At 48.8% G+C, this 11,642-nt stretch overlaps 2 protein-coding genes across 2 annotated transcripts; one reads left to right on the top strand and one right to left on the bottom strand.

Moving 5' to 3' along the window:
• Positions 1–6,229: 6,229 nt before the first annotated feature.
• On the top strand, positions 6,230–7,761 carry F5J12DRAFT_899194 (uncharacterized protein; the record flags this gene model as incomplete). The annotated part of the gene is made up of 11 exons (XM_051748159.1): positions 6,230–6,288; positions 6,341–6,429; positions 6,487–6,575; positions 6,625–6,848; positions 6,905–6,989; positions 7,037–7,131; positions 7,187–7,193; positions 7,246–7,352; positions 7,403–7,431; positions 7,488–7,591; positions 7,645–7,761. 11 exons carry the CDS (start codon positions 6,230–6,232, stop codon positions 7,759–7,761), a joined length of 1,005 nt encoding a protein of 334 aa, XP_051594242.1.
• A 650-nt stretch (positions 7,762–8,411) lies between these two features.
• F5J12DRAFT_63974 (uncharacterized protein) lies at positions 8,412–10,366 on the bottom strand. The gene is made up of 16 exons (XM_051740190.1): positions 10,016–10,366; positions 9,922–9,965; positions 9,850–9,859; positions 9,779–9,796; positions 9,700–9,725; positions 9,624–9,649; positions 9,534–9,574; positions 9,453–9,477; positions 9,387–9,398; positions 9,324–9,339; positions 9,232–9,271; positions 9,068–9,177; positions 8,960–9,019; positions 8,881–8,908; positions 8,770–8,824; positions 8,412–8,711 (listed from the first exon to the last, which is right to left on the bottom strand). Exons 1-16 carry the CDS (start codon positions 10,031–10,033, stop codon positions 8,533–8,535), a joined length of 708 nt encoding a protein of 235 aa, XP_051594241.1. The 5' UTR covers positions 10,034–10,366; the 3' UTR covers positions 8,412–8,532.
• Positions 10,367–11,642: the final 1,276 nt, after the last annotated feature.

Genomic DNA, 11,642 nt, shown 5'->3' with positions numbered 1-11,642 from the left:
CCCACTCCAACGTCACCATCGCTGCGGACGGAACGAAGCAGTTCGGAACCACCCGGCTGTACATTCCCCCGGATCATCGTTGACACTGTATGAAGTCCTATCATGACCACAGGTCCACCAGACACCCTGGTCAGAAAGCCATGTGCGCGAAGATGAGGAAAGAGGTTTGGTGGGAAGGAATGACTAAAGACATCAAGATGTACGTTGCAGGTTGCCTGGTCTGCCAAACAACAAAGGTCGTCACCCACCCACCGAGACCGCCGGTCGTCCCTCACGACGCGCCAAAAACCACTTTCCCCTTTCAGCAAATCTCGATGGATCTGATAATGGACCTTCCTGTCTCGGGAGAACAGAAGTTCGATTCCATTCTCACGGTTGTCGATCAGGGACTTACAAAGGCCACCCTGTTTGTCCCCTGTCACAAAACTATTGACTCCGTTGGACTCACCAAGCTGTTCCATCAATTCATTTATTCCTGATTTGGGGTCCCTGAATTGGTGATCTCAGATCGAGGTCCACAGTTCACATCGTCATTTACGAAAGAACTCTACAAGGTGATAGGAGTCAAGCAGAAACTCTCTACCGCCTACCATCCTCAAACGAACGGAGAAAGCGAACGGGTCAACCAAGAAGTAGAAGGATATCTGTGGCTGTACTGTTCCGAGTTCCCGAACTCATGGGCCTCCAAACTACCCTTGGCCGAGTTCGCACATAACTCCCGCGTCCATTCGGTACATCGCCAAACGCCTTTCTTGCTAATTCTGGGATATGACCCCTCCCCCTATCCTGAAATGAGGTTAACTCCGGTCCCTGCGGTCGAAGAATGACTAGAACGCCTGGCTGCGGGTCGAGATGTCGCAATTCTCGCACACAAAAAAGCTCAAGAAGTGATGAAGTCTCGCTCAAAAGGGACTTATGTTGCACTGCAGGTTGGAGATCAAGTCCTCCTGGATACTGCCCACTTGCGCATCAAAAACCAGTGCAATAAAATTGCGCCCCAACGTCTCAGGCCTTTCAAAGTGACTCAGGTCGTTTCGCCGGTTGCCTTCCAGTTGGATCTTCCCCCGTCCTGGAAGGTCCACCCGGCCTTCCACGGCTCACGGATCTTCCCGTTTGTCGAAAATGAGGTATATGGGACTGCGCCCACAGCCCCGTTGCCAGAGATGGTAGATGATGAGGTGGAGTGGGAGGTCAAGTCAGTGATAAATCACAAGATTGATGGTCGTCGCGGTAAGCGGAAATATCTGGTAAAGTGGACAGGGTTTCCACACTCATCAAACACGTGGGAACCCGAAGAACACTTAAAAGAGCACACTCAAGAGGTGCTCGACCAGTACAAGCTCGCTCGACACCTCAAAGGATAAATGGACTCCCCTCGCTCCGTAAACACTGAGAACGACTATGCCGACCTCCCCGCCCCTGCAGAATCCTTTCGCTACTCCAACGACGACGGGATCTTACCCCCAGTCACCACCTATGCCCCAACCTCACCCCCGTCGTCCCCCGCCGGCTTTTATGTCTCAGGATATTCCTCGCCTATGTCCCAGTCCCATCCGATATCGCCCCCTCTCACCTGCCTACTCTGACCGCGTCCGCACCAGGGAATCATGGTCAAACATGTCCCCGTCCCAAAGGTCAGAGTCCCCCTCAGTGAGGACAGTAGCCAAAAGGGAAAGGGTAAGGCGCAGGTTGACAATGACTCCGATAGTGTCCCAACCCAGTCCAGTCGCGCCAATGCTCCCGAACCTCCCCATGTACGCAGTGCCTTCACCACCTATGCGGACCGAAGCAATTGGGCAGCCCTCGACCTCCTCGCCGCCGTTGCCTCCGCTTCCGGGACTGACAAGCAAAGATTACCAGTCCCAGCAGCTGAATACCTGGACGTTGTTAGGGCACTTGACGTCTTCCACGACGGGGACAACATTAACGGGTGCACACCAGAACAAGTTAAGTATTTTGGGATGCTGTCTGAGATCTACAGAGCATCAGACGTAATCAATGGGTTGGTCTCCAAAATACGAACTCGGAAGCTTACCAGTGTAGCGCCCCTGTCAGAGGTGATCATGATCGAGATGTTGGAGAAGGCTTCTTCCGAAATTACCGAAGCCATCATGGGCGGGGCCTATCATCACTTACGGCAACAGCAAATTAACGAGTTCCTCGCTCCACCTGCCTTGCGTATCTTGGACCGGATCATCCCGAAGGAAGCGGTCCCCGCCGAGGTCAAATTAAAAGAAGATAAAACGGATCAGGAGAAGGAGAAGGAATGGCATGCTATTGAGTTGGGATATGTCGACTCAGGAGAACTGTTTAAAGAGGTCGGTGCACGACTAGGAACGGGAACTCATAACTCCTCGTGGGAGGTGCTTTTGCAGGATGCGTCGTGGGCCAGTATGCACAAAAACTACTTCAACGCCATGCACGCCTCTGACCCTCTCCCTGCGACTCCCTTCATCCCCATCCCTTCGGATCAACTTCGGTTCTACCTGGGAGGACAGTCGCCCATCCCCCCTGAACATCCCCTCTATCAACATGCCTACTACCAATGTCGTTACTTGGGACATTGGTCATGCCACAACAGACGCGGCTCCCGCTATACTCCGGCCCTCGAAGAGCCGCCATCTCCATCGCCATTGTTGCCCGTCACCAGTTGAACACGCTCCCACGTTTACACTACTCGCAGACCCCTATCTGCCCGCCTTGGAAATGTGCCTACTGGCCCATCCTCAAGGGTCTGAGGACCTTAGAGGGGGGGTGATGTTACGCTTCCGTCAGGGGTCTTGCCTTTTTCGACTTCTCATGGTCACGTGCGTCACGTGCCTCGTCGCGTCACTGGTACTCGTCGTCACATTAGGAGTGCGTATGCTTCAGGGACGATTCGGATCACCTGCTGTCCAGGTATTTCCAATACCTGTCGAGACTCATCATTCGTGATCTGTGACGTTCACTGCTCTTCTGATTGACGAGATGCTTCCTTTCTGATCCGTTGACTCCTTCTGACTCGCCTTTATTGCACGTATGTTGTACTATAGCTCCGGTGTCTGGGCTCTCGCTGCGCATTGATTGCGCAGCCGGTATAGCCCTCGTTTCCATCCCTATCCCCATCTCTGACACCGGATGACTCTTATTTATTTCAGTGATTAGTTTGTTGACTACTGCGGATACGCGTCGTGACGCGTCTGTCGCGACTGGTACGGTACTCGTACTTAGGGGTATATAAGCTCCCGTACTTTACCATGTATCCTCAGTTTTTCGATAGCTTGCAACTGAGCTAATTACTTTGCTTCGATCCTTGTCTTCTCTCCGCGCGAAACCCTCACCAGCAGACAAGACCTCTGTTGGATCCTCGCAATAACTCAGCCATAGGGGTTATGATAAGTTTGGCCCGTAGACTCCCACCTCGCGCGCTTCGTGCCTATTCCATTTGAAGAAGTCACCGCGCTCGGGCATAACACTGCCCTGGCTACTGTTGGACTTGGTACCAGCCTTCTGTCAGGCCATGCAGACCACTTTCCAGTGGGTCACATGACCCTTGCCAGTCCAGCCTTTGGACTTCTCCTTGACAGCACACAGTCAGGTACTCCATAGCACATGCACCTCATGGTCCAGTGCCTGGACTGTTTCCTTTTTGGTTTGTTCTATGTTACCCATCATATATTCTCTGTCTCCCCTTCATTCATTGTCCAGGAAGTTTTCACTTGAAAATTTACAAGTCTCCATATGTCAGTTCTGGTTCTGGTTACTGTGCCTCCATAGTGGTATAAAAAGCCTGTACAGTACTCCACTGTCCTTTAGTATGAATATCACCTAAGTTCCTACTCCATATCTCTCCATCTTCTGTCTGTCAGAGTTATCTCCAATTTTCCATTTGGTCTCTTCCTCTGAAATACAAGGGCTGAGATTGTGCAAGGGGGTAGTGCACAAGCTAAACCCAATGCCCTCACTCCACTCTGCTTCTGTCCTGGCAGACTTCATTCCTGCCAATCCTCCACTTGTCAGAGTTCCATTCAACTGTGTTGGACTTGCTTCCAAACCTCTCCCCAGACCTTGTTATGCATTGGAGTTGGTTGGAGTAGGCCCAGACTTGACACCAGCTGAAATAATATGTAATGCACAGCACCCTTCTCACTATTGCCCACATAACTCACTGTTCATTTGATGTACAGCACACAAAAACACATGGACAGGTAGGCTAGAGACAGGAGAACATGTTCACATTGATATAATTGCCAGATATCAATTACTACATGAGAATGAGAGGAATTTTTGTAAAAGTGGCTGTTGTGCATTTCCATTTTGAGACACTGTATGTCTTATTTGTACTATTTGCACTAAAATAGTCATAAAAGACAGAAGAGTCATTTTAGTAGGTTCATTTACTGTCCACACTATTCTTTGTACTATCTTTTGACTATCTTTCAACTATCTATGCTATTTTCCCCACTATTTCTACTATCCAACTTCTCACTGACATCATTTGTTCAGCTCAAAGGTAGGGAATAGAAATCAATGTACAATACCCCGGCAGTTGCGAACTGATGGCCCTCAGAACCCGCTGGGTTCCGTGAAGCCTTCTTTGATTACCAGTACGTTTCATAAATAGCAAACTACTATTCGAACGTGACTCATCCCATTAATCCAGCTTTGCAACTTTAGGTGTTGCAAAGGACTTGTACCGCCCCTTTTCCCTCGCATTGGATGTCCCTGAAGCGTACTTTGATGACAAGGACCCGTTGTTCCCACGTATAAGCTCGTGATCTTCAACCGGGTTTTCAGCTCAAGCGTAACCTCATGCGGGGTCTTCGTTATCCCCCTCAAGCAGGTCCGAAGACGATGCCATCGTCGGAATTGGCGCATACTCAGAGCAGGCATCTCATTTTCATCGTTGAATACGCCTTGACAAATTTCCTGACAGTCTGGAGGTCGGGATTCTCACCAAGGCGTTCAACTTTGCGAACACATGACTGAAATATCATGCAGTTTTTACCATCTTATGGCAAGAACCTAGAACCCAGGCCTTCCAGATCCTAGACTCCGCGAAGCAATGGACAAAAATTGCGCCAATCCCTGGGACGTTGATCATCAAGAACGTGCCAGACCGAAAGGAATGTGCATAAATTCCCCGATTGCTTGCGCTTAGTATGGGCGACCTGTTTTCAGGATGGACGAATGAGCTGCGATTTCGAACATCGTGATGATTCGAGTTTCACAACCTTCCCCTGAAAGACGATATATTGAGGTCGACCGTGCACCGAGGTCAACAGGAGCGGCGTCTGCCGTTATTCCGTTCCAATGCGGATTCCCACGTCAAGGTCTAGGTGTGTTGGCCTTTGATTTTTGCCACGAGGCCCGTGCTGAGTTGTGTATCTCCTGAGAGACCAGCCAAGCATGAAACCATCAAATCAGGATAAATACGTCCAGAAGCGCATTCGGGATATGCACCAACAAAGGGAACCATCCCGATGACGCGACTAGGCATAACGGACAATGAGACACTCGCCCGCGATCGGATATGTCCCTGTTGCTGATTACTTGAATGCATTATAGGATAGAACTTACCCTTGCTACGGGAACCTCCACAGGCAGGCAGAGTGATGAACGTCCATTTCCTGCACAAAATCAACCTCGACGACCTTACTTGTCGCGCCGAATGTAACTAGGCTCCCCTAATTTGCACCAATAGAAAACTGCGTCAATTGGATTCGTCCACCGGTGCACTTCGACGGCGTTCCTGATGAGATGTATCCCGTGCAAAAGGCATTTGCTCGATGGACCACTCGTGATCTGTTCGCATAGTCAGCTGCCAAATCTAAGACAAAACACCTTTGGTTTAAGCATGATGCACCTCCATCAAATAAGTCGTTTTAGAGACAGATAAACCACACGTTCGACCTGCATGCTGGGTACAGAAATGCTTCTCCGCAAGCTTGACTGAGCAACCAACCTCTGCACAAGTTTGAATTCGGAAGTCGCCAGTAAAGGTTACCTGATCACGTTCACCTCTCACAAGGCTCCCGCCAAGGACTTTGGTTGGCGCTAAGATATCAGGCATTTATTGGGTCCAGCACTCTTGACACGCATCTCCTGGGGCACCAATCACCTACCTTCTTCCCACGTTTGGTTCACGCCAGCGGAAGCGCCTATAGTGGGAACTTCCTAGTATCAGATAAGTGTTGTGTATTTATACCGAAGATGAGTTGTAAGGCTGTCCCCACGAGCGACCCTTGAGATGTCTCTGGCAGAAACCGCGGCCTCGGTGAGTGGTGCCTTCGATAGCATACCCATCATGTGCGTCGTTTCCTACGTTCTCCAGCACTACCTAAGCTCTCTTATCGGACAGCGATATAGGACATGTGTCGACACCCGAGGAACGCGCTGCGTTGGCCCTGCAAATTAGAGATGCCTGCATGAATGTTGGATTCTTTTACAGTGGGCACAGACCGTCCTGTCTTGACACCTACTTTCTAACGACCGATTCGCAGTTAGCAACCATGGTATACCCCAGGAGACCATTGGCAATGTCTTCTTGGCCAGTGAAAGCCTACTTTTCTCTGCCACTCGAGACAAAGATGAAGGTAAGCCTACCGTTCTTACGTCGTCTTATCTTTCTTTCATCCGGAGAAGCTCTATCACAAAGAGGTTGGAAATTTCAAAGGATACGAACCCCTGTTGGGCTCCAACGCCGACCCAGCCAACAGAGGCGACCTACACGAAGGCTTCGAAATGGGTTGGGAAGAATTGGTGCCCAAGGAAAACGACAAAAAGCGAGCGAATGATGGTGCTATGGCTGGTGCAAATGTATGGCCCTCGGAACCCGGCGGGTTCCGTGAAGCTTGCCTCAATTACTAGTACGCTCCATTCTGACGTATCGTTCGAGTGTACCTCATCCCGTCCCGTGATCAAGTCACGCAGCTGTAGGTGTCGGAAAGGTCCTGTTCCACCTGTTTGCCCTTGCATTGGATCTCCCTGAAACATACTTCGATGACAAGGTACGGTCGTTCCTATGTATCCAACTTTCCTTGCTGATGGTTTTCAGACCAGGAATTCTGCTGCAGCCATGCGCGTTCTCCATTATCCACCTCAAACTGGTCCTGAAGACGATGGTATCGTCGGAGTCGGTGCCCACTCAGAGTAAGCATCTCACCTATTCCCACCCTTGAATCTGCCATGACAAACCTCTTCGTAGTTTCGAGGTTGGGGGTTTTCATCAAAGCATATAGAATCTCGAATTGAAATGATATGCAGTGTTTCACCATCTTATGGCAAGAACCCGATATTCAGGCTCTTCAACTACTGAACTCCGAGAAGCAATGGGTAAAGGCACCGCCGATCCCCGGAACGCTTGTTATCAAGTGTGTGGAAGATTGAATGACATTTGAATGATCCGACTTATTGCAACTAGTATCGGTGACCAGCTTGCACGATGGACGAGTGAGTGTCAATCCGGGTATACATACTGATTCCTTTCTCACATGTTCCCCTGGGAGACGACGTATTTAGGTCGACCGTGCATAGAGCGATCAACAGGAGCGGCGTTCGCAGATATTCCATTCCTTTGTTCTTCGGCACGGATTACCACGTCCAGGTCGAGGTAAGGTTGACCTTGATTCTCCTTGCGGCACCTAGATCAATCACCTCGTCCAGCCCATGCCGAGTTGCGTATCCCCCGAGAGACCGCCCAAGTACGAACCCGTCGCTGCAGGGGACTACGTCCACCAGCGTCTGCAGGAGGTGTATTACCGAAACATCTCTACCTCCTAATGTGGCCAGGAACTTGTCATGGTCCATAAGTCGATTTATAATTGTATGTATGCTTTTCAATACACATGATCTTTATTAGATAGGTTTACAACCTTGTCTCACGCTTGTCGCATCCTGTCGGTGGTCGGGCTCGGCCCCAGGAGGGCGGGTAACCCGCTCGCTCTGACAGGTAAAGGTGATGCAGACGTTAAGGTGGCAGTGTGTAGCGCAGAACCTACGAAATATTTTTGAAGCAGTCTGGAAGTCCGCGTTCGACAATTGATTACCTGGACTGGTGTTGTTATTACAGTAAGTGTCTCCAGGTGTATGCCTGCAGATCCGAAATACTTAAAGCGTGTGTCGGCAATGGGGACTGAGCTTTATGATTTGCGCTTTCTTTCCGAACGCCGTCTAGTCTTGTCAAATTTGCGTGGTGCATGCATTGGTCCTGTTTTCAACCAGATAGACCCCTGTAAGCGTGGATAGGCACTGGATGGAGCTGGTCACTTGAGTATCGATATCTTCTCTGAGGTTCTGAACCGCTGCCAGCTCGCAATTTGTCTTAATCTAGTCCACTCCTTCCGCTCCTCAACATGAATAGTACACACCCCTACACTCATGTAACCGGCAGGACCAGCCTATCAAAACATTGGCGACGAACATCTTCATAGACCTGCGTCTAGGAAGCAGTGGTATTTCCAGTTATAAATACAACATTTTATCTTGCGGAGTAACAACGGAACGTCGAATGCCCCTAAGTGCCGCATCGGCAGTGATGTTGATGACAGCCACTTAGCGCATATCAAACTGCCTTGCTCCATCCATTGAACTCTCTACATCATCCGAACGCTTTGGAAAATTTGCAACGTGGACAGCCTTGGTATATCGATCTGGCTCGGTACCTGAAGGTGAACCCTGGCTTCGAAGGTGTTGCCGGGTATTCAGTGATGCTAGAAGCGAGTTGGCATATACTATTAAATAGTAAGCTGGGGTACTGTGTCCGCTGTATGCAAGGTACGAAAGACTGACACTTTCCAATGATGAAGTCCAATACTGTCGCCCATGTGTTTTGTTGATAAACACTCTGTAAAATTGTGTGAGCGGCACAGCCGTCTTGCAGTTGTAACAGGTAGCAAGTACCGCGGTAAGCTCCCCAATGGCGACCAGTCTACAAATTTCGATCAAGTCTCAGTTGCAACGAGAGGGGCATCAAACTTACAAAGTCAGCAAACATCGGTTGACAGCATAGATGATAAGCGTGTTCAGGAGTTGTTCCGTTCTAAACATGGTTCATTAAGCACGAACCAACAAGGCAGAGTGAAGTCACCTTGGGAACATGGAGCGACTGCTGCTGTCATACAAAAGTATGCAAAGTGACGCCGTAATCAGACCCTCTGGAACTATGGCAAGGGCCCCGAACGGTATCAGGACGGAAAACTATCAATAACGACTTGTGAGCCAGTGTGCCAATGTTTCTATTAACACAACTACCCTAATTTGCTCAGCGGCGCTGGCCTCGGTATTGACGAACCTATATGAAGAGATCAATATCTCAGTAGAGATGGTTGGACAGCTTGGAGTACATGAAAACAGCCATCCCTGCTTGTTGATTAGAATAAGGCTCAGAGTGGAGTTATATCACGCACCCATGCCAAACCCTATTAAAACATCATTAGAAATGCCTCATAACTTGCACAATAAACAAAACTCACCGAAATGAGCTAGTACCGAGATTAGCTATAACATAGAAGTCTGGATGATATATGTTTTCCATCACAAGCAGACATACTCACAATCGGGGCGGTCACCAACCACTTCACTTGAGGGCGACAAACTGAATACTGATCAACAAAGATACAAAGCATAGGTCGAATGCGACATACGGTGATATATTTTATGTGCAAAAAAGCTAATAGCATTCAGTATACGAGTATCAACCCATATTGGGTAGTTACTTACCATTGAACTACAAAAACCACAAGTACCTGCAATACAGGGAGACGTTATCATCAAAGCTTGGAAGGTGAAAGGAACGTACATCCACCAGAAGTGATGCCTAAACGACGGAAATATTGAATCAGTGCTTTGCAGAAATTGCAGTTTGCATACCGGTAATGACCTGCCACATGTCATATTTCATCAGTGAGATCTAGCAGCTTTCAAATGGAAAGGTATATGAACCAGACAAGATACTCCAAACTCGTTGGAATTCCATAATTGGTTACCTGCAGTGATTGAGCATAACAGCTACGAGGGCTAGATGGATCAGTTTTACCAGGTAGTAATACAACATATGGCACACTAGTCATCCATTAATGTCTAACCATGTATTCGCTTATATGCACCAAACACTCACTGAACGAGGCATGTAAGCTATCCAAAACCCTGACATCGTCTAAGCAGGTTTGACGAGCGTTCCAAAGTCGCCCAACTTACCATGTGACAGCAACAAGGAACTTCGTAGCTGAGGCATCCTCAGAGTAGTACATGTAATACACATAAGTCTTTATAACTAGTAAGCAGAGCACCAAGCTGAACAATTTCGTTAAAACGCCCCTGTAGAGTTGTTATGCCATATAACCTTGACATGGAATAAAGACATCAGAGGGGCAGACATAACAGCATCAAGCAAAGTTACACATACATCACGGAGACGAAACCCCCAATGAGGGCACAACCTATTGCGATCCAATTAATAGGAAAGACCACATTCGGGTAAGAAAGGTCCTCACTAAATCCGCCCAGGATGCTCATGACGTTCCAACAACTTGTAGGAGGCAGACTCGTTACAAATTTGCTACTAGGCGCGAACTCGAATGAGTGATCGAGTGTGGACGTATCAACCTGATAGTAAAGCAATCCTGCTGTTGCAAAAGGATGGTGTCCGCATTTAAGTACGACTTGGACAACTTGCATCGCCCAAGCAGTACCTCTTTTAGTAGGTAGACTAAATCATCAAAACCATTGATCCATCAGAGATGACGGAAACCTCAATGATGACGGCCAAGTCCAGTCGTAGTACACCTGTCTCTTTATATGCAGCGCTGCATTTCGCGGGGTCCTTGGCTTCCAGGTAGTCAGTAAAGGGGATACCTCATTGCTCTTGGAGAGTGCGCAACATAGATGGAAAAACATCGAATGTCAGCAGTTCATGCATAATAAGATCTCTCACGTACGAACTGCAAGCGTGAACCATCATAAAAGTCCTAAGGCTCTCCGACGTTCTGATGATGGCTCCACATCGATTTATAACCGCAGCCTGGTTGCACAATAAATCAGGTGTATTGGGCAAGATCTGAGATCCTGAAACATCGATCTGATCTGGCGTAGGGACAGGCATTGTTGATTGGCAGAACATGCTGCAACAACACTGATACACACCTCGTCAGCTGTGGACGAAACCAACGGGGGAAGAGAAGAAAGGAAGTACTGTGTACCTGTGACACGTACCGTACCACCAGCTCATACCGCGCACACAGTTCAGGCCAACTCCAACCCGGCCACCTGAGGAGCTGTTACAACACTCTATCGGGTTCGTAACGAATTTGCTTTTCGCATACGCGGCCCCGCTTGGGGTCAGGGCGGTGTCGCTGCAGGATAGCGAAAATTGCTATTGCTGCGATACCAGTTAGGTTCCTAGCGGCGTTGATTAATTTCGCCACGCAGCGACGTAAGGCACACGTAGGTAGAAAAAATACAAAGTACTTGGTTTGGCTGTGCACTTCACTTGTAGCTTGATCAGACACGGGTTTCGGTTTCAAATTCAAACATCTCGTGGCCATCAATCAGTGGCGCAATACTCACAGTTTTCCAGGACTAGTCCTGCTCTAGGATTACTACTCCGTCATTTCGTCGTCTTGTAAAGAGGCCGTTAATGCCGCTAGCCCGGGAGGCTCCACGTA

Source organism: Pisolithus orientalis (assembly GCF_024613125.1).
Source record: "Pisolithus orientalis strain OTSU chromosome Unknown F5J12scaffold_119, whole genome shotgun sequence".
NCBI classification, from domain to species: Eukaryota; Fungi; Basidiomycota; class Agaricomycetes; order Boletales; family Pisolithaceae; genus Pisolithus; species Pisolithus orientalis.
Note: the sequence above shows the minus strand (reverse complement) of the source record. Positions and strands in the feature narration are given on the sequence as shown.

Bases quoted from the DNA above. Each gene is read 5' to 3' on its own strand.
- F5J12DRAFT_63974 (XM_051740190.1), bottom strand. The intron at 9,575-9,623 runs GTATGTCGCATT...ATCAGTATTCAG, and splicing joins TGCACATAAAATATATCACC to TTTGTCGCCCTCAAGTGAAG. The intron at 9,020-9,067 runs GTGACTTCACTC...AACCATGTTTAG, and splicing joins AGTCGCTCCATGTTCCCAAG to AACGGAACAACTCCTGAACA.